The 19,571-nt window shown below is 55.0% G+C and overlaps 1 protein-coding gene across 10 annotated transcripts in view; it reads right to left on the reverse strand.

The window, feature by feature from the left end:
- TNS1 (tensin 1) overlaps window positions 1-19,571 on the reverse strand; it is a 181,496-nt gene that overhangs the window by 5,918 nt on the left and 156,007 nt on the right. For 5 of the 10 annotated variants that reach the window (XM_030327637.1, XM_030327632.1, XM_030327642.1 and 2 more), the window contains 12 exons: window positions 19,056-19,079; window positions 18,566-18,604; window positions 13,562-13,760; window positions 9,626-10,692; window positions 7,657-7,743; window positions 6,565-6,696; window positions 6,121-6,213; window positions 5,335-5,412; window positions 3,471-3,542; window positions 3,076-3,244; window positions 2,390-2,458; window positions 1,890-1,922 (listed from right to left, as the gene is read on the reverse strand). In XM_030327637.1, the coding sequence (XP_030183497.1) occupies window positions 1,890-1,922; window positions 2,390-2,458; window positions 3,076-3,244; window positions 3,471-3,542; window positions 5,335-5,412; window positions 6,121-6,213; window positions 6,565-6,696; window positions 7,657-7,743; window positions 9,626-10,692; window positions 13,562-13,760; window positions 18,566-18,604; window positions 19,056-19,079 (2,062 nt within the window). The remainder of the gene's footprint in view (window positions 1-1,889; window positions 1,923-2,389; window positions 2,459-3,075; window positions 3,245-3,470; window positions 3,543-5,334; window positions 5,413-6,120; window positions 6,214-6,564; window positions 6,697-7,656; window positions 7,744-9,625; window positions 10,693-13,561; window positions 13,761-18,565; window positions 18,605-19,055; window positions 19,080-19,571) is intronic. The other 5 variants (XM_030327638.1, XM_030327634.1, XM_030327639.1 and 2 more) reach the window with 3 other exon arrangements.

The raw sequence follows: 19,571 nt of genomic DNA on the forward strand, positions 1-19,571 counted from the left end.
CCCAGGGCCAGTTCAACAACTGCCAAGTCCTTTCTCTGCTTGGGGCAGTGGATCCAGGCAGGAAACCTCAGCCCCGGGGCAGGGAGGGGCACTTGCAAGAACCTGAGAACAAGTGTCTCCTTAAACGTGGGGCCTGAGGCGCCTTGCGCACCCCTCCTTCGTCTGAGACAGGCTCCCTGGGGCTCCGCCTGGCCCAGCAAGGCCGTGTCAGCAGGAAGCTCAGCACAAAACCAGCTCCGGAATGAAGAGAATGACTTCCAGGCCTGGGACCAGCCCACTTCTGTCCCTGACCCATCTCCCCACGGTGGGGCCCAGTGCTGAATGAGCACGAGCTCCCTTAAACACCAAGTTCTGGCCTGCCTGGCTGGGGTCCGAGACTGAGAGACCCAACGACCCTGGGAACTCAAAGAAGGCTGAAGTAGGTACAAGGCAAGCTTCAAGAAGGCTGGACACCTGCGTGCTCCTTTCAGCTAATTCTTTATGTGACCTCGGGCAAGGAGAGGTGCTCCCGAGGGCGTTCACGGTGCTGACTGCCTACTGCTCAGCTCCATTCATTCCTGACCCAGGGGGCCTCACCGTGCTTCCTCCTCACTCCCCCCCTGCTTGCCTCCATCCTCGAATTTCTTCATTCGGCAAATATTTATCACCCCTCCCATACCACGAAGGCAGTCCTGCCCTCGGAGGCTTGCCATCGGTGTGGCCCTGCCTCCCTGTCCCCTGGAAATTGTCTCCTACTCCCACACCCATTTCTACCTGTGCAAAATGTGCTGTCTTTTAAGACCCATTTGAAAGTTTTAGTTCTTTCCCCAAACCTTCCCAAATCTCTCCCTGCCTAGATGTGCTCTTTTTCGTGCTTGGTACCCTTCATGTGTCGCTACAACATCAGTTTTAATTTTCTTTTAACAGGGAAAGTTCTCCTTGTCTAAAGCAATCTTACATGAAGTCCAAATACATGAAGGTGACAGCAGGATTTATGGCCATGAACGTATCGATTCAACAGCAAAACATTAACCTATTATAAAGTCAATGAGGGAGAAAAATTGGGGCTGCTTGCATGAACCATACAAAGTCAAATGTGGAATTGCAGACCATAGGCCAGCTTCACTACTCAGATTATTCCTATACCCTGTTTAGGTTTTGTGAAACTGAGAAAACGCTGATCCATACTGGTCAATAACTGCCTCTCAGGCCAGGGTTTCTCCTTCCTTCATAATGGCTCAGTTGCAACCGGAGGACCCTAGGGTTCCTGGGAACATGGTTTGAAAACCACTCCAGCACGTCAGGGCTGTTTATGCACTTGTCTTATCCACTGGGCCAATATCAGGCCTCCTGAGGGCAGAGTCAGCCTCCTGGTCCGTCTGAATGATCCTGGGGCCGAGTGCCCTGCAGACACGTGGGAAATGCTGAAGGGGTGAAGAATCAGCCAAAAGGTCCTAGGTCCATCCCAGAAGAAATGTGGACTTTCTGGGCTCCCGACTTCTGATGAAGAGGTGGAGCCCAGCCATAGGATCCACAGAAACCCACCAAAAGAGCAAGAGTAGGAATCAAGGAAGCCAGGACTGGGGCAGAAAGATCATTTGAACAAGCCTTGCCCCATGACCACTGCCTCCAGTAGAATTCCCAGCTTTCTGTCCACTTTCTCAGATCTCTGCTGGTCTGGTCCTGGGAGAGGGAAGGTGAGGAGACTGGAGGCTGGGCCTCTGGCCTTGAGGCAAGAGAAGGCAAAAGACCTGGCTGCCTGGCCAAGCTTTCCTCCAAAGCTGAGTAACCTGAGCACAAAGGCCTCTGTTGCCCTTTGCCTACCCCTGGTCCCAGATTCTAACCACCAACCCCCCACCCCCCCGGCCCAGGGAGCAGCCAACTGGCGTCGGGGGAGAAGCCACACTTACTTAGCAGGGGCACCTCCTTCTGTCTTCATCCACCTGTGGAGACAAAGATACCACAGTGTAAACCACTACAACTCCTCCCCCCAGAACGCAGCCCTGCGCATGCCCAGACCTGCAGGGGGAAAGCAAGGGAAACCCCGTTCCAGGGGGGTGGCAGCCTCCAAAGACCACGCAGGGGGAGGCATTCAGGGTGGAGAGAACACTGTGGCCTGCCTCCCAAAGAGCTCTCCCGAGTGTGAAGAGGAGAAGCGGATTCAAGGTCAAGGATGTGGCACGGGGCATGGAAGCAAGCATTTGAGTCCCTGGGAGGGGCTCCAAATTTGTGGTGGGAAAAACTCAAAAAAGTACCCAACGCAATTACTGACAGTCTCACAGGCACAGGCGGATCTTCCAGTTGAACTGTGAATACACACCCACATGCACACCCACGCCCACACATGCCCCCACACAGACTTCAGTGCTGTGAAGGTGGGTGCGAGAGGAGGCGACTACAAGAGACTTACTTTCTCTCCTGTGGATCCAGGTCACAGAAGGTGACAGTGTTGAGGGGGTAGTGTCGTCTGAAGAAGAGCCTGTGGCACAGATACCAGATAAACAGAGAATGAGTATCCACGTGACCACCCTTTGCCACTTTCCACTTGCAGGCCTCAGGCTACCCTCTGCAGCTGTCATGGGTTAACCCAGCCTCTCCCTTATGAGCAAGGTGGCCTGGGCTGCTCATCTTGGCAATGCATAGGGACATAAATGTGTCACTGAAGCATGTCCCAAATGCTAGTGACTAGGAAAAGAAGGAAGAAACTGGTACTGAAGGATGATCAATGAGGGGATGTGACAGAGGAAGGAAAGAAGCTGGAGGAAGAGCACAAGAGCAAGGGCTCTGCTCTAGAAATCAGGCACTTTTATGAGTTGTGTTTCTGGCTGTATACCCTATGCAAGCATATTTGTAGGAGGGAAGACAGATGGATGGATGGATGGATGGATGGATGGATGGATGGATGGATGGATTGGTGGGTGGGTGGAAGATTGGACAGGTGGGTGGATGACAGGTGGACAGACGGAGGCACAGGTTGGTAGGTGGACGGGTGGACAGAAGAGTTCAAGGTACAAATGGTAAGTGGGTGGGTAAGTAGACTGACAGATGGGGCACAGTGGGGAGAGCCCAGTACGGAAGCAAGTAGAAGAGTCTTACTTTCTCTGGTTGTCAGTCAGTGTGATTCCCTGGGCAGAAACTTTGAAGTGAACGATGGTGGCAGCTGGTGTGGGGTCAGCAGCCAGAGTCTCAGAAGTGGCTTTGGAGATGGCCTGTGGCCCAGTGAGTGATTCCATGTCCACAGAGTTGACGAAGAGCACGTTGCAGGCTGGAATAAACCCACCCAAAGAGAAGTCACGGGGACTGGAGTGGGTGGGGATTACCTCCCAGCTCAGCTCTTCGGGGGAGGAGTAGCTGAATGTTAGGCCAGCCTCAGGCCAAGGCATCCGCACAGAGAATCGCGGACTGCCCAGAGATAACTGGGTCTGCAGGACGGGACAGGGCAGGCAGAAGGAAAGGCCTGGGCGGGCATCCTGTCTGGGGTGGCCACTTACCTGCCCCTTGCTTCAGCAGGTCAGTGGTTGAGTTGGCAGGGCCTGAGCTATCTTTCGATTCATCTGTGGGGTCTGAGACAAAAATTTAATTCAGCTGGTAATTAAAACTCTAGAGCTGGAAAGAAGCACAGGTTCGGCTGGGCCTCAGGCAAGCTCTGCAAATACTTTGTGCAATTGATACCGCTTTTCGTAACAGGCCCTGGCAATAGGCACGTGTGTGTCCAGTCTGAACATTCAGTGAGGACTGTCGATAGTTAGCACGTGGGTTGAGAGCTCTGGAATCCAACAGTGTGGGGTGCAGACCCTCACCCCAGCACCTGCCAAGTACCTATAAAATGGAGATTGTGATGACAGTACCCATTGTGCTGGGTTTTTGAGATGTTCCATATACACTGTTAGCCCAGTGCTTGGCATAAAGCAGGACTTCAAGCGGCAACTGACATCTCTGTTGTCATTTTGCATTGATGTGTCTTTGTGTAGATCGATGAATGTCCCAATTCACTAAAGCACTAATACAGCGCAGTCGTGATTTCGATATTACTGAGAACGGAGTATTGCCTGTACCAGTGTTTCTCAGGCTTTGGAGTGCAGGCTGATTAAAACACAGGTTGCTGAGCCCCACTGGAGGGCTTGAGAATATCTGCATTTTTAACAAGTTCTCAGGGTGCCGATGCCACTGGTCTGGGAACCATACTTTGAGAAGCACTGGTTTATATAATGTAAACGTCAAACCGTTTTGTAATTGCTCAACTACTTTCATAAATTTCATAGAACTATAATTTAGTTGGTGTCTCAACTTTGTGCTTAATAATGCTACTTAAGTTGTACTTGAACTTTTAAATTAATAATGTTGGCCAATTATTAGTAGCAATTCAATGAAATGAGTTGGATTCACAGAAATTGTGAAATAATATTAGGGGTTTTGTGTATGGGCATAACCCCAAGAGCTCCAAGAGGAACTGGAAGAAAGTCCCAGAGACACTTCTGAATATCCTATTGTTAAACAGAGAGGATGGGGACCAGGTACCCAGTTTCCAGTTCCTAGACCTCAAGGTCAGGGCTGAGCATAATTTCCCTTGGGTGGGCCCTGATTCATGGGGCTGGGCAACAGAAGCCTGTGCGGTGACGAGTCTTGGGGGTCCATCCGCCATCCTCCAAAGCTGGAGCTCTTCTCTGAGAGAAGCTGGGCCTGGTGTCTCACTCAATGTCCTATATGTCCTGAGGCTCATGGGTTCCATTTGTACTTCCCACAGTCAAGAGGCCTTGCTCTTCCCATCAGCTCTACATCCCCTCAGTCAGAGAACACCCTGTCAGCCAAGCAGACTAAAACTCCAGGGACATCTTGGCCCTGTTTTCTTCCCACGCCATGAGGAACCTAGTCACTCTTCCTCTGTGTGTGCTCCCTGCTCTTTATTCACACCAACCTCCCACACGTGGGTGCCCCATGACCTAAATCTGCCCTCCCCTCCCCCTTCCTTCAGCCCTGCCCACTGATGCCCATCTCATCCTCCAGACACAGTCCTCCCCATAACTGACTCCTACTTCTAGTGCCTCCCCCCTGGGCTTATTCTGAGGATTCGCAAAAAAATTTCTTAAAGGCACCAGAGAATTTTCCAGAACAATCTGGAAAGTCAATTATGTGTGTTCCTGGAGTTAAGTTTTTTTTTAAGAACTTTTCCTTCTTTTTTTAATAGGAGATTTAAAAAAAAAAAAAAAAAGGAGGGTAGCTTTGAATTTCCCTAGATTGGCAAAATGACCCAGGTCCTCAATGCTGGCCCATGTTCTGGAGCGGCTGGCAGAGCAGACACAAACAGCAGCCCAGCTCAAAGATGTACTTGGAGAGCAAGGAGTCTCACGTTCCTACCTCGGTTTGGAATGACCAGCTTACAGGGCAGAGCCAGTGGGATGATGGAATGCTGGTAGACCAGGGCAGAGAGAGACCCTGCAGGGGGAGACAGCATGTCAGGAGCAGTGTCACTGGGAGCAGGCCCGGGCACCGAGGAGCCCAACCACCCAGCCCACTATCCATCATCTTCAGCTTCTTTATTACCCACCTCTCCCTCATCCCACAATGAAGCTGAAAATCCACTCCCTCCTTGTTAGCAATATCTAAGGGAGAAGGTTCCAGCGGCTCGCTCTAAGCAGCCATAAGGTGTCCTTTCTAGAAAGTTCCTCCCAACATTTCTCCTAAGTCCCTCTGGCTACTGGGGCCCTCTCAGGACAGTGCAGCAGAAGTATCAGAGAAATCGTGGGATCAAATCCCAGCTCAGTCACTTATTAGCTATGTGTTCTTGGGTAAGTCTAACTTCTACAAACCTCCGTTTCCTCATGTGTAAATGGGACCATAACACCTCCCATGCAGGATTGTTATGAGACCAGAAGTAATGTAAGGTTCCCAGACAGTAACTTTCATATAGTAGATGGTCAATAAAGGCAGTTGTTACAGCTGTTATTCAAATTCTAATGATAATGCATTTCGGTGGGGTGAGACAAATGCAGAAAGGAATTTGGCAGAGTGAATCAGCCACAGTACAGAGGACAGGAGGCCACTGTTCATTTCCTCTGCTGCGTCTATGACAAGGGGGACCTGGGACAGCCTGAGACACTCTAGGCAGGTGGACTGTGGAGACGGGGTTGGGAAACAGCTCACCGAAGTTTGGCTCATTGGGGCATCCCTTGAGCTTGACTCCTCTGGGGCCAGTCTCTATCAGGAAATGTCTCACCAGCTCGTGGGTCATGTCCCCTGGAATAAAGAGAAAGACATGAGGTTTGAGCACTTCTCATGGGGCCCTCCTACCACTTGCTAACATCACTTCATCCCTTCCCCACACGCAGCTCTGTGGCGGGAGAAAGGATTGGAAAGATATGGAGACCACCGCTCAAGGAAACACAACCAGAGTTCCAATAATCCTGCTTCCCTGTCCTCTGACCCCAACCATCACCAGGCCCAAGACTCATTCTTCCAAAGAGTCTGACTCAGCAGGCACCAGCTCCCCCAAGAACTATAGGTCTGTCCAGCCCTGAGTCCTTCTGGCACCTCAGGCTTGGAGGAGGCTGTGCTGGTCCAGAGCCTGGCTCGAGAGGAGGGTGTTACCTTTTTTATTCTGCTGCACGACGGTCGGAGGAGGAGATGACACCTTCATGGCCAGCCCGTAGGCCCCTCGGAAGGAGTGGCTGTCGCGGATGATGAAGGCCCCTGGCTCCTGGTCCTTAAGGAGAGCGATGGCTGGGATTGGAAGGGATGAGGGGACCAGAGCAAATAAGAAATGGATGGCACGGGCCTTGCTTAAGACTCATCGGGTCTACCGAATCTCGCTCCTAAGTTAGAATTTAAACACCCCTAAGGGTCCTCCTATGCTAAAGTTGGCGAACATCCTCTATAAATAGCCAGGTAGTAACTATTTCAGGCTTCACAGGTCATGCCGTCTCTATTGCAAACTACTCGTCTCTACCATTGCAACACAAAAGCAGCCACAAACAATACATAAGCAAAGAGATACAGTGTGTTCCACCGAAACTGCATTTACAGAAAGAGGTCCGGGCCCTGGGCCATAGTCTCCAAAACCTGCCTAACATCCACACAGATCTTCCCTGGGAGCCCGGTGGGCCTCACTCCACCCCCACAACCACAGCTTTGTTTTGCCTGTAAAATGTGCAAAACTCTCCACATCACATAGCTAAGATTTGTTCTATGACCTTGGCTGGCCTTTTACCTTGCTTGGAAAATCATGACTTTGCTACCTTTTTTTTTTAACGTTTTATTTTTATTTTTGAGACAGAGAGAGACAGAGCTTGAGCGGGGAAGGGGCAGAGAGAGAGGGAGACACAGAATCTGAAGCAGGCTGCAGGCTCTGAGCTGTTAGCACAGAGCCCAACACAAGGCTTGCACTCACAAACCATGAGATCATGGCCTGAGCCGAAGTCGGACACTTAACCGATTGAGCCACCCAGGCACCCTGAGACTTTGCTACTTTTAAGCACCCTTTGTAGGTCTACAAACCATGCTTCCGCTCCCCACAGTTCACCGCAAGGAGGTGCCTCTTACTGTCTGAACTTGATCCCAGCCCCCCTCTGTGTCCACCCTGTCCTGCAAAAAGGAGTAAGTCTTCCCAGGAAGACATGGTGGGCTGCAGCCAGCTGTGACCTCTGATGGACCACAGGACCCTCGGTGCCACCTAGGACTCACCCTGCTCTCTGGAGATCTCAGGCTTGTACCAATACTTGGAAGTGTCCTGGACGAACTTCACTTTAGCCCGTGTCTCGGGGCTGTTGTCTAAGAGAGACGGAGAGAAAAAAACAGTGTTATGGGTTGAAATGTGTCCCCTAAAAAGGTAGGTTGGAGCCCTAACCCCAGGTACCTGTGAATGTGACCTTATGTGGAAATAGGTCTCCTCAGGTGGATACAAGTTAAGATGAGGTCATGCTGGATCAGAGCAGGCCCCAATCCAATATGACCGGTGTTCATCTCAGAAGAGGAGAGACACAGAGACCATGGGGACAGTTGTGAAGATGAAGGCAGAGGCTGGGGGGACACATCCACAAGCCAGGGGACACCAAGGATGTGCCAGCAACCACGAGAAGCTAAGAAGTAAGCCTAGAACACATTCTCCCGCGAGCCTCCAGAAGGAGCCTGCGAACACCTTGATTTTGGACTTCTAGCCTCCAGCCCATGAGAGACTAAATTGTTCTCTTAAGCCACCAAGTCTGTGGCACTTTGTTACGGCAGCCGTAGGAAACTAACACAGAAAGGCAGTGTCCTCAACACCATCAGAGCCCTGCTGGAAGGGGCCTCGAGTGGCTTGCCCATCCTTCCCCTGTCTCCTGCCAGCCACTGTGCATCGCAGAGCTGCTCTCCGATGGAAAAGCCTGGCACAGCATTCTCACTGAGCTGAGGAAAGCCCTCCCTCCACCCCACCCTCTCTTCTCTCCAGAAGATCCGGACCAAACCCTTCCTGCAGCTTCCCTTCCACAGGCTAACGCACCCCACCTGCTAGCCTCTTTCTCCACTGGCTGAATTTCCCGACTTTGTCATAGCAACCTTGCAGTTGAGGGAAGAAAGCTACATTTCCATCACTTCTCCCCAAGCCCCTCCTCATGCCCTATATGAAGAGCCCGTGTTCTCCATCATATTCACATACAAAAAAAATCAGTCCTGCCCTGGAACAGAGGAGGAGGTGGCTTAGAGGCCATCTACTGTGAGTCACATACCCCACTTCCCTGGCAAACGACCCCCACCCAGACCCTTTGCAGACCAGAGATGCTTTACAGAGCATTAGGTTCTGGAAGATGCTCAGGGAGAGCACCCAGGATAACCGCTCAACTTTACAAACGAGGGAAGTGAGGTTGAGAGAGGGAGAGGGACCCGCCCAAATCACACAGGTGTGATCCGTGTGCGGCCGTGCATGAGCTTCAGCAAAGCCGGGTCGGCAGAAACCAGACTCCAGTGAAAATGCTCAGCCCTCGGCCTCAGCCCCCAGTGCACGTGGCCGCCAGATACGTTAACAGTGATGTGCACACAGTGGGATCAAAAGGTGGGGACTGAGTGCTGTGGGCAGGCCACAGGGATGGCAGTCCGGGTTGGGAAGGCAGATTCTCAAAGTTATGCTAAATCATAAATGTGGAAACACGAGAAGACAACTCCAATAATGCTTTGAGAGCATGAGTTTTATGGCCAATGGGCCTAGATCGGAAGCCATTTACTAACTGTGTGACCCTGGACAAATGACGGAGTCTCTCTAAGCCTCACTTTGTTCATGCATAAAATGGGGGTAATAATACCTACTTTGCCAGGCGGCCGCGAGGATTAAAGAGCTAGCGAATGGCTCAGAGCCTGGCACACAGCACGTGCTCAGTGAGTGGCAGAAGCTAAGCTGATAGTGATGATAATCATAACAGTAACACTATCATTATCCTCCTCCTCCTCCCCCTCCCCCTCCTCCTGCTCCTCATGGGCACCCACATCCTCATCACTGCCCCCGCACTTACTTTGAGGCCACCTCGAACTCCCATTATACAGACAAGGAAACTGAGGCCAAGAAGTCAGTGAGCCGCCCCTGGTTGTGTGCCAAACAGCTGTCAGCACAGAGATGGACACAGACATCCTACCCAGTGGGCCATGTGCCACGGCAGAGGCGGGGGCGGAAGGAGGGGCTCACCTGGCATGGAGTACTTGGAGAAGTCGGGCAAAGTGTGGGAGAAGGAGACGGTGCTGCCCCCGCTGGGGCTGGACATGCCGCTGGCCACGGGCGAGGAGGACACCTTCCCGTTGACAGTGGCATAGTTGGGGAGGCTGCCTGCTCGGTCTCCCACGGACATCCTCCGCTTCTCGGGCAGGGCTGGCGTCGGGCTCCCTTGCCGGAAGGCTGCCGGATCCGGCGACGGGGAGGTGACGGGGCTGCTGAGGCCCGGGTAGTAGGCAGGGGACACAGGGAAGGAGGGCGTAGAGGGAGCCTGGTAACCAGAGGCACTGCTCTGCCGGGACAGCGTGGGTCTCCGGTCCTCGGGGGTGGAATAGCCGCCATAGGCCGTGTGCCGGTCCAAGCTGGGGCTGCCGGGAATCACGGATCCAGGCCCTCCCAGGTGCCGGCCCGGGCTGGGGCTTCCAGGGCTGGCTACTGCATTGCCGTGGAGACCGGAGGCCAGGTTGCCTTGGTGGGCCCCAGGGTGCCGGCCCAGACTGGGGCTTCCCGGAGTAGTGGCCACACTGCCGTGGAGGCCTGAAACCTGGTGGGCCCCGGGGTGCCGGCCCAGGCTGGGGCTTCCTGGGGTGGTCGCTGTACTGCTCTGGGGGCTGGAGACTGCACTACCATGGTAACCAGTTCCCGCTGGACCCATCACCTGGCGGTGGCTCAAACTGGGGCTACTGGGGGCAGCCATGCTGGGGTTGATGGCCCGGCGGCCGAAGCCAGGACTGGGGGGGGTGTTGGTGCCCACTGTCCTGTGGCGCGCCTGAGGGCTCCCAGGCACCGTGTGGACGCCGGCCACGGTGAACTGAGCCCGCGCCTGGCTTTCTGGGGAGCTGAACTGCTGTAGTGAGTAGTCGGGGCTGCTGTAGCTGCTGCCCACGGTCGGGAGAGGAGAAGAGCTCTGGGAGCTTCTCTGGGCCGAAGGGCTAGGCTGTCCCAGGCTGCCGGAACGGAAGCCGGAACCCAGCAAAGGCTGGGTAGGTGTCCGGGGACCCTGGTCGCTGCTTTCCCCTGAGGGGAAACTCCCCACTGAAGTGCTGGAAAGAGAGGGGGCAGGTTGAGATGTCAAGATGGCATTTCATGAAGGCCAGGCTTGCAGGGAGCACTCAGCCCTCCCCCCCCACCACCTCCGCTAGCGGCAACACTAGGAGCCCCACTGGCATGAGCCAGAATGTCACCGCTTTTGCACATCACCCTATGGAACCATCAGAAGAAGAGACAGAGGCTCGGAGAGGTTAGGCAATAAGCTCACGACCACATAGCTTGTAAAAGACCAGGCTTCCAACTCAGTCGCATCTGATTCTGAAGCCCATGTTTTCCCCACTGCCCCTTGTTGACTCCTCAACCAGAAGGCAAAGCAAGGGGTCTCCCCTATGGAAACTGCAGATGGCTGTCCCCATGTCACCTCCAGCACCACAGACACTGAACACCAGGGTGGGGTCAAACCACCCGGCTCCTGTTCCTACCAGGAGTATCCCTGCCTTGACTCACTTTTCCCAGGATGCCACTAGCAACTTTGAACACTGAGAGTGCTAGACCTGGGCTCTCATTCCCAGATAGCTGCAAAAGGCAAAGACACCACATCTCAGAGCAGGACAGTTCAGCTTATTGTAAGGTCTGCTTTCCAGCTGTTGGATCTGGCCACTAATACAGCAAGCTGCCTTGCGTGGTAATGAGACCCCCGTCATTAGCAGCATTTAAGCAGAAGATGACCAACCTCTTGAATGTTGTGGTGGGAATTTCCTCCATCGGGAGGTTACAGTAGATGAGCACAAAGGTTGCTCCCAATTCTAAGACTCTGGAAAGTTCAGTTCAGAGGGGACTGTACCTGGCAGACAGCCACAATCACAGGCTCTCCTCCAAGGTTAAGGGCAACCTGGATCGTGCTTGTTAAAGTTTCCTCATGTGGGAAACAAGGGGGCTGGATCAGATAACCCTGATTCCTTCCAGACCCAAACTCCTATCCATTGTTGATATGGCGGGAGAGGCCAAGGTTGACAGGGACCCTGCATCAGCTGTAGCTGCAGGGAGGTGGCAGGTAGGCTCTGCTCTAAGAGCCCCTGGGTGGGGGGTGAGGTAGGGGTTGGGAGGGTGTCCTTACACAAGAATATGGGCCAACCTGGAACTACAGACTGGAGGGAGTCTCGAGGCCAGGCTGAGGCCAGGATAAGCTCAGGTCCCCGGCTGAAGTGAGGTGGGGGGCCAGGCAAGAGCCAAGGGCAAGAAGCAGGTCACGGGCCAGGCCAAGAAAAAGTCTACCTCAGATCCCAGAAGTGGCTAGAGTGGAATGCCATTCCTGGTACGGAATAACATGGCCTCTGAGGAATGGAGGGAGTGTCCGGCTGAGCAGGGTGGGGTCGGGGGGACTGACATGGAGTTCTGGAAGATTAACCCCACAGGAGAAACACTAGCTTCCTGAGCCCTGAAAAGAGCCAACTCTACAGCAGGAGGAATTTGAGTGAGAAACAGTGAAAACTTCCTGATGTCAGGGCTCCCTGGACATGAGCGGGGAGGGGCTGGCTAGGTTAGGAAATGTCCTTTCCTTGAAAGGAAGAATGCACCTTCTGGCTCGGAGCAGATTTCCCAAGAAGTGGAGCCGTCTGCCTGTCAAGAGGCTGGGGAGGGGGCAAGGTGGATTGAGGGTGCACGCTTGGCTTGAGGTTCCAGAATTCTTAGAAGAGCAGAAGAACGCAGCCTCTGCTCACCCGGCCACCCACACCCTGACCTGGGAGGGGGCGCGCCGTGCGGGACCAACAGAGGGCGGAGGGCCTCCAGCAAACTCAGCCACCGGGGCCTGGCCAGTGATAGTAGCAGGACATGGTTGGAGAGTTTCGAGGCCTTCTAGGAGCCCAGGCTAGGGAAGGGGGTGGACGTGCAAAGGGACGCCCAGCAGCCGTCTCCCGTCCCGGGGCAGCCTAGTCTAGTCCGTAACCCCCGTGCCCGGCACCTTACGCCCTGCCCAAGCTCACCCCGGGCTCCCTGTCCTGTGTCAGGTCACGCTCTCCCTGTTGCCAAGCCCACACCCACTCCCCCAGCTGAGCAGCGTCTCACTTTACCCCCCACAAGGGGGCTTCCCCTTCAGAGCCCTCCCCTGCCTGATTCCAGGCTTTCCTCTCTGTCTCACCCACCTCGAATGCCAGGCACCCTCCACCAACACGGCCCTCCTCACCTGCCACTGTGTGCCCTCAGCCCCCCGCACCAACACGTCCGCACCCCAGTCCTCCACCCTGGCTGTGCTGTCCTTCTAGAGTGCCCTCTCCCTCCCCCTCCCCCTTTCAACACCTGCTCACCCTCCTGGCCTCACCACAAATACCTCCAGCCCCCAGAAACCCTCTCTGCACCCCTACCCAGAAACGGTAGCCTCCTGCTGGGAGCTCCAGACACGTACATGTCTGCTTTGGGCACGTCCGACTGTCATCCTGTGACAGGCGGGCACCTAAATGCAGGTCCAGGAGAGACATGGGCTCTAGAGCCAGACGCCTTTGGTCTGAATCCTATTTCCACTACTGTTTAGCCTGCAGGACCTTGAGCAAGCTACTTGGCCTCCCTGTGCCTCAGTTTCCCCTTCTGAAAAGTAGGATCCTAAGAGTAGCATTTAGCAAAGCGCCTGGCACACTGGAAGACTCACTAGATAGTGGGTGCTGTCGTTAGGTTTTAAAGTTGGGGGAAGGACTGGTTTACCACGGTGCATGGTGGTGCACGTCCGGCACAGTTTTCTGGATGGTGGCATTGAATTCAGCCTGGGAATTACAGTTCACCCATCCTCATGCTCCACGATATTTGGCACCTGGGATGCTCTCCCAATGCACCCTGGGGGGCTGGTGTCCAAGGTGCAGCCATCTGGACGTGATTTCTACCCACCCACGCTCCAGGCAGATCCAGGCCTGGACCCTCCTCCCCACTTACCTGTCAGCACTGAGGATGGGGCTGCTGGTGGAGAGGGGGCTGGGGGAGACAAAGGAGCTTCCCAGGGTCCCGTTCCTCAGGGGCATCTCGTGGCTATAGGCCTGGGCAGGTGGGGCGCTAAAGCTCTTGGGCTCCGGGTCCTGAGTTCGGGGCCCAGCCACTGCCGTCCTCACCACCGACTCCACGTAGCTCCGGGGCTCTGGAAAGGGCCAGAAGAGACACTGAGGTCCACGAGGGTGCAGTGTAGACCCCTCCCAACCTGTCAGGGAACCCAACAGCATTTCCCCAGACTGTGGGGACAGCTCCCAAAGGACAGCCAAGCATGCAAAGGGCACTCCTCGGGCTCCGGCCTACCCACACTCCCCCTCTTCCCAGTGTCTTGGAGAAGCTGTGAGAGCCCCCACAGAGCCTTTAACCAGGGCCTCGCTCACAGAAGCTTCCCAGAAACGGACCCCAGCTTTGCCGCTGAACACAGCCATCGTAGAATCTTCCCTCCTAGAGCTAGGACACCTGTCTATAGCTGGCACCCCTTTTAGCGGCTTCTTTCCTTCAAAGACCCTTCTACCCAACCTCCAGGCCCTTCAAGGTCCCCCTGGCACCACTGGAGTCTGGGCTCTACAGTGAACCCAGAGCTCCAGCCCAGCCTTGCCCACATTCGGGACAGAGCCAGGGTTCACATGGGCTCCACCCACGCCCAGAATCCACAAACAGGCTTGCCGGCCTAGCAACAGGCCCGCGCTGGTGAGTCACGCCCAGCCCCTTCCCTGCCAAGACACACCCACCCACCTTGCCTGACACACTTAGCATTCCTCCCGAGACCGACATGACTATCCCTGTCTGGTGTTTAGCAGAGTCTCAGAATCTGGGGGGTTGTGGGACAAGTGCCAGCAAGGCCGTTCTACAGGTGAGGGCGCTGAGGCCTGGGGAGAGCGATCAATGTGTCCGGAGGTGCGGCCCGGAGCCAGATCTCCTGACCCCCAGCTGGCGTTTGTCTGACCCTCCTCCCAGACCTCTGAGGCCAGGCCTGAAACTAACTCCGTGCTACGCAGGGAGAAGAAGCAGGGCACTCGGCCTCTCCAGGGACATGAGCAGGGACGGATGATGTTCCTTCCACCTCCACACCTGGCACGATCCCGTCTCCCCCAAGAGGGACATGATCAGAACACAGGCTCACACACTACCCACAATCGGGGCATCTGCTGAAATCAGCCTGAGAAAGTGAAGAACCAGAGAATCTGTGCTGCCTTGGGTCAGCCAGGCCCCTGGAGCTTTCGCGGGCCAGGACTGTGTGACAGCAGATGGGCGGAGGGCAAGATGTCTTCAGAGGGTCAAGCATGGGGTGTTGTATTCCAGGTACGGAGCACAGGGTGATACAGCCACCTCGGTGTCCCGAAGCTGGAGTCCATACAGGCAGAGGTAAGCAAGGCCTACCCAAAAGCCCACCTCCACCAGCCAGGCCACCCAGCCATGTCACAGAAGCCCCAGGCCTCTGTCACTCCAAAGACATTGGTTCTGGGCCGACCATGCCCGAGGACCTGCTGGAGCCAGGAGACGCTACAGAGACCCTCTGGCCCAGTGCAGGCACGCGCTTTTGTAAAAGGTTCGATAGTAAATCGTTTAGACCATTTAGTAAATGGTCTCTGTGGCAACTACTCAATTCTGCATTTGTAGCACAAAGTCATAGACAATTCGTGAACAAAACAGCATGGCCGTATGGCAATAAAACTTTCTTTACAAAAACAGGCAATGGGCCAGATGTGGCCATAGTTTACTGACCCCTGATCTCACCCGTCTCCTCAGCCCAGAGAAGTGGGGTGATTTGCCCCAGAACACACAGCCAATCAATGGCCATAGGTACTAGCACTGTGGTCTCCTGATTCTCAACGCCGGCTCCCGGTAGCCTAGAGAAGGGCCAGAGCCCCACGGGGACACCAAGAGCTGGCTGTGACCCAGTACTCCAGCATGTCAGCCAGAACTATTAATAATAATAACAATGGCAATTACATGAGCAAAGGAGGAGAATGTAAGTCCCTCACCCCGTCACAGGGGACTGAGGGACACAGCTGGCCTAGGAAAACAGGCGGTCTGACCTGGAGCTGCCCTCCCACCCACTGCACACACACTGGCCAGCTAAAGTCCGGGAGCCAGTCGTTTCATGTGTCTTTAGTCTTGGGGGGCGGGGGGAATAGCTGTGTCCTGGGGTAACCCATCAGGGCAGAGGAACCATGCAACACGGAGCCCACAGAAATGGCAATGGAGACGCAAAGCCAGAGTCTACTCTCCCCTCCCATCCCTCGCCATTCTGGGTCACTCTCTGAAAACTACTCTTGTACCTTTCCAGGCTCCTGGCTTCACCCGGGTGCCCACAGTCCTCAGCACCCCTTTTCTCTCACTGGAAGACAAGGACATCCATCCGTCCCCTGGCCACCCTGGGATCCTTGCTGATCTACACTTGCAGTGCCCCCCAACCCCCTTGCATACAGTGTACCCTCGCCCAGGGTACAACCTCCAAATGGAAACAGTGGGGCTGGGGACTGAGTTCTCTTCTTCATGAAGGAAGGAGAGGAAGAAAGCCATTCCCCCTTACTCCAGCCTTCAGCTCCCTCTTGCTCTCAGCCTCACTGATTTTGCAGTTCCTAGAAACAACATGCAGTTCCCTCCCACCCCAGGGCCTTTGTACATGCTTTTTCTCTACATCAAATGCTTTCCTCACCTCCCAGTTTCACCAAGTTAATGTCACTCACCCTCACATCTTACTTCTTCAACCAACGTCAAGTTCTTGGCTATAAGGTCTCATAAACTGTATCCCTTCCCTTTGGAGTGCCATCTCAATGCGTAACTTCAAGTAACCTAATTCTGTCTCCTGATCACGTATATGCTCCATGAGATTAGGAATCACAGTACTGCGTATCAGTATATTCCCAGAGCCTGGCACAGTGACTGGCATGTAATAGGGACGTGAAATATGGAATCAATGAATCAAAGAATGAGAGAATACATGTAAAGCACTTAGCACAGTGCCTTGAGAGCAGATCCCCCTAAAATCTGCTCTTCCTCTAGCCGAGTAATTCTGCCTCTGATCATTTTTCCTCACAGGCATCTTTCTCTGAATTTCCCACCAAAGTTTCAGCAGGGAGATCAAGCAGAGCTTCGGAGGGTCAGCAAACAATGTGCTTTGGTCTGACCAGGGAGGTGGTACATGAGTCAGGGAAAATGGAACTGGCCGGGAGCCTCGCTCCCTGGCCCTCTCCCACCCCGCACCCCAGGCCACGACAGCAATTCTGACCCCCACGCTGGAATCCCAGGGCTCAGTGTCTGGAGGCAGGAGGGGGGCTCTGAAATAGCCCCTTGACTAGGAGACAGGAGACCTGTAAGTCCAGTCTGGGCCCTCCTGCCTCCTAACTGGGGCCTTGGGCCGAAGCCCCAGATCCTCACTCACAACACAGGCCTCCGTCCCACATCTGTGGAAACAATGGGTCCAGCAGAGGTGATCCCCAAGAACCATCCCCTCCAAACTCTGTGGCTCCCAGACGCACAAAGGAGGGTCAGAGGACTCGGGGCCTTGAAGTCCGAGAGTCATTTGTGCGGTAAAATGGGCAGTTCAGTTCTGCTGAGACTCACTTCTCTGAAGTGTCACCCCAAAGTGGGAAACACAACATCCAGCACCTATCAGCCTGTGGGATAATCCCCCCCTCAGAGCCTCCCACTGGAGAGGGCTTGTGGGTGCTCCTGGGCCCCAGCATTTCTGGACTCCTGTCCCATCCCCACTGCCCTGTCAGGAGCTAGGAGCCAGCAGCCGGCCTAGGGGAAAGCCCTTCCCCACCCCCGACTCCCGTAGGAGGCTGGGGAGAAGGGCAGCCAAGAGCACGCTGTGGCCCCCCCAACTTGGGGCCTGTTGCTGGTGGCCACCTCGTTCTGCAACCCCCAGGCAGCCTGGGGCTGCTGCCCAAACTCTGGCTGGTGTCCAGTGTGCAGATTCAGAGGGGCACAGCTCATGCCCACTTTGGGGGTGGGAAATCAAGGCGGTGAGTGCAAAGGAAAGAGGCAGGTGGGATTCAGAAAAGCAGATAAAGCCTTTAAAGAAAGCAGGCCACACGGAACGAGGGCCCGAGTAGGAAGTCAGAACATTTAACATGTCAGAGCTGGAAGGGACCTCAGTGCCCACCTCATCCAAGCCCCCCTGGTGGAGACGGGGACCCTGATGCCCAGAGTCACACACAGACGGCCTCGGCCGGCACCCCCTTCATTTCACCTGATGCTCTTGAATCGTCACTTGAATCCTGTTCCTAATAAGTTAAAGGTCTCCAACCAGATTGTGTCCCGCCTCTGCTTATGTCCCCTCCTATGTCCCCTGCTCTGCTTCGTGTACAACACAGAATTCATCTAAACTGAGGGTTAAGCTGGGACACAGACATGCTAACCCCTTGAAACTGTCAAAATTATGTGCACGGTGTCCCGATGCATTTGTGTGGGAGGAGATCCATAGCTGTCATGAAATCCCCAGAGGCATCCAAGATTCCAGAAAGCAGACTCCCTACCCACCATCTGTGGTAGCAAGGGCTTCAAGGGGGCAACTCTCAGCTCTAAGACTGCTGAGAAACCTGCTCTGAGCTATGCACGTGGGGCACGCCCCAGGAAGTGGGATAACGTGTGTCCCTTCACCCTCTGAGGGGGCTGTCCGCACCACAGGCAAGCTAGAGGAAGTGTCACTGGGGGAGGAAGGGGCAGGGGTGGAGGGGGGGTGGATCATCGCGAGGTGGCACCACACTGGCACCCGGAGCTGGCTACGCCTGAACCTGTGCCCAGCTCCTCGGTCAGAACTCGGGGCAGCGTCCAGGGGGACAGCTCATCACCAGGGGGTGGGGACCAGAAAGCTATGTACCTGGTCATCTGAGACCCATCAGAAAAGAGAACTGCCCCCGAGCCAGCCCAACCAAGCCCCTCGTGAACAGCCACTGCCAGACTCAGAGAGAGTGAAGCGGCCACCAGCAAAGCCACACTTACCTTTGGGAAGCTCTGTCACCACCTTCCCCTCATCCTCCTCTGAGGGAAGATGAGAGGAGAGGTAGCAGGAAGGAGAGGCAGGAAAGAGAGGCAGATGATGAGGAGGTGAGGAAGAGCAGAAAGGAGAGAGAGAGACCGATTAACAGGGATTATTTCCTGAAAGAGAATTCACTGAGAAAGAGGTGGTAGGAAAGCAGGGGTGAGGCCAGGGCGGAAGAGCCCAGGGTGAGGGGTAAGATCCACCCTGACAGGACCCTGAGGGCTCAGGGTACACAGTTCAAGGACAGCCTCGCTCCCAAGGACAAAGCCGGCCCCTCTCACGGCCCCTGCCCCCCCGGCTTACATCTCGAGCAGAAGTGCGCTGGCCGGTGAGAGGCAGCCCCAGCCCCTCTGCTCCCTGGTGACTCAGTGTCCCTGGCCATGCAGACACCTCCAAGTGGGAGGCTGTGCCGGCCGTGTGGGTCACACATGTGTGTCATTGCCCTCCTACCTGGCTGGATCAGTCTTCTGGTGACTAAGGAGAAAAAGCAAAGTTGGCCCCAAGAGCCCCAGCCCAGCCCTAAAGCCAGAGTCTAGGGAACAACCTTCTGGGCTCTGCCTGTGCAGAATGGCCACTCAGGGACCAGGGCCCTCCACTCTCCCCTTCCCCACAGGGAGGAAAGGAGCTGGGGCACGCGATAAGGAAGTAGGAGGTGTGAACTGGGAGTGTGTGTACGTGTGTGTGTGTGTGTGTGTGTGTGTGTGTGTGCGTGTGTGTATTTCCAAGTACACAGTGCCTGAACACTGGGGGATGGCAGAGCCAGGCTTCTGGCAGAGAAGGAAACTGAGGCCAAGCCTCCAAATCCCCCCGTCGGAGGACCCCGGGAGTGGCACTGACCCCATGAAGACTATAAAGGGACCTACCTGCCTCCACCCCTGCACAGGGAACCCCCACTCAGACCTGACAGTGTGGGCACAAAGCCAGGTTGCCATCTTGTTTCCAGAAGGGTCCTGAGAACCCATCACC

This window comes from Lynx canadensis, chromosome C1, assembly GCF_007474595.2.
Source record: "Lynx canadensis isolate LIC74 chromosome C1, mLynCan4.pri.v2, whole genome shotgun sequence".
NCBI classification, from domain to species: Eukaryota; Metazoa; Chordata; class Mammalia; order Carnivora; family Felidae; genus Lynx; species Lynx canadensis.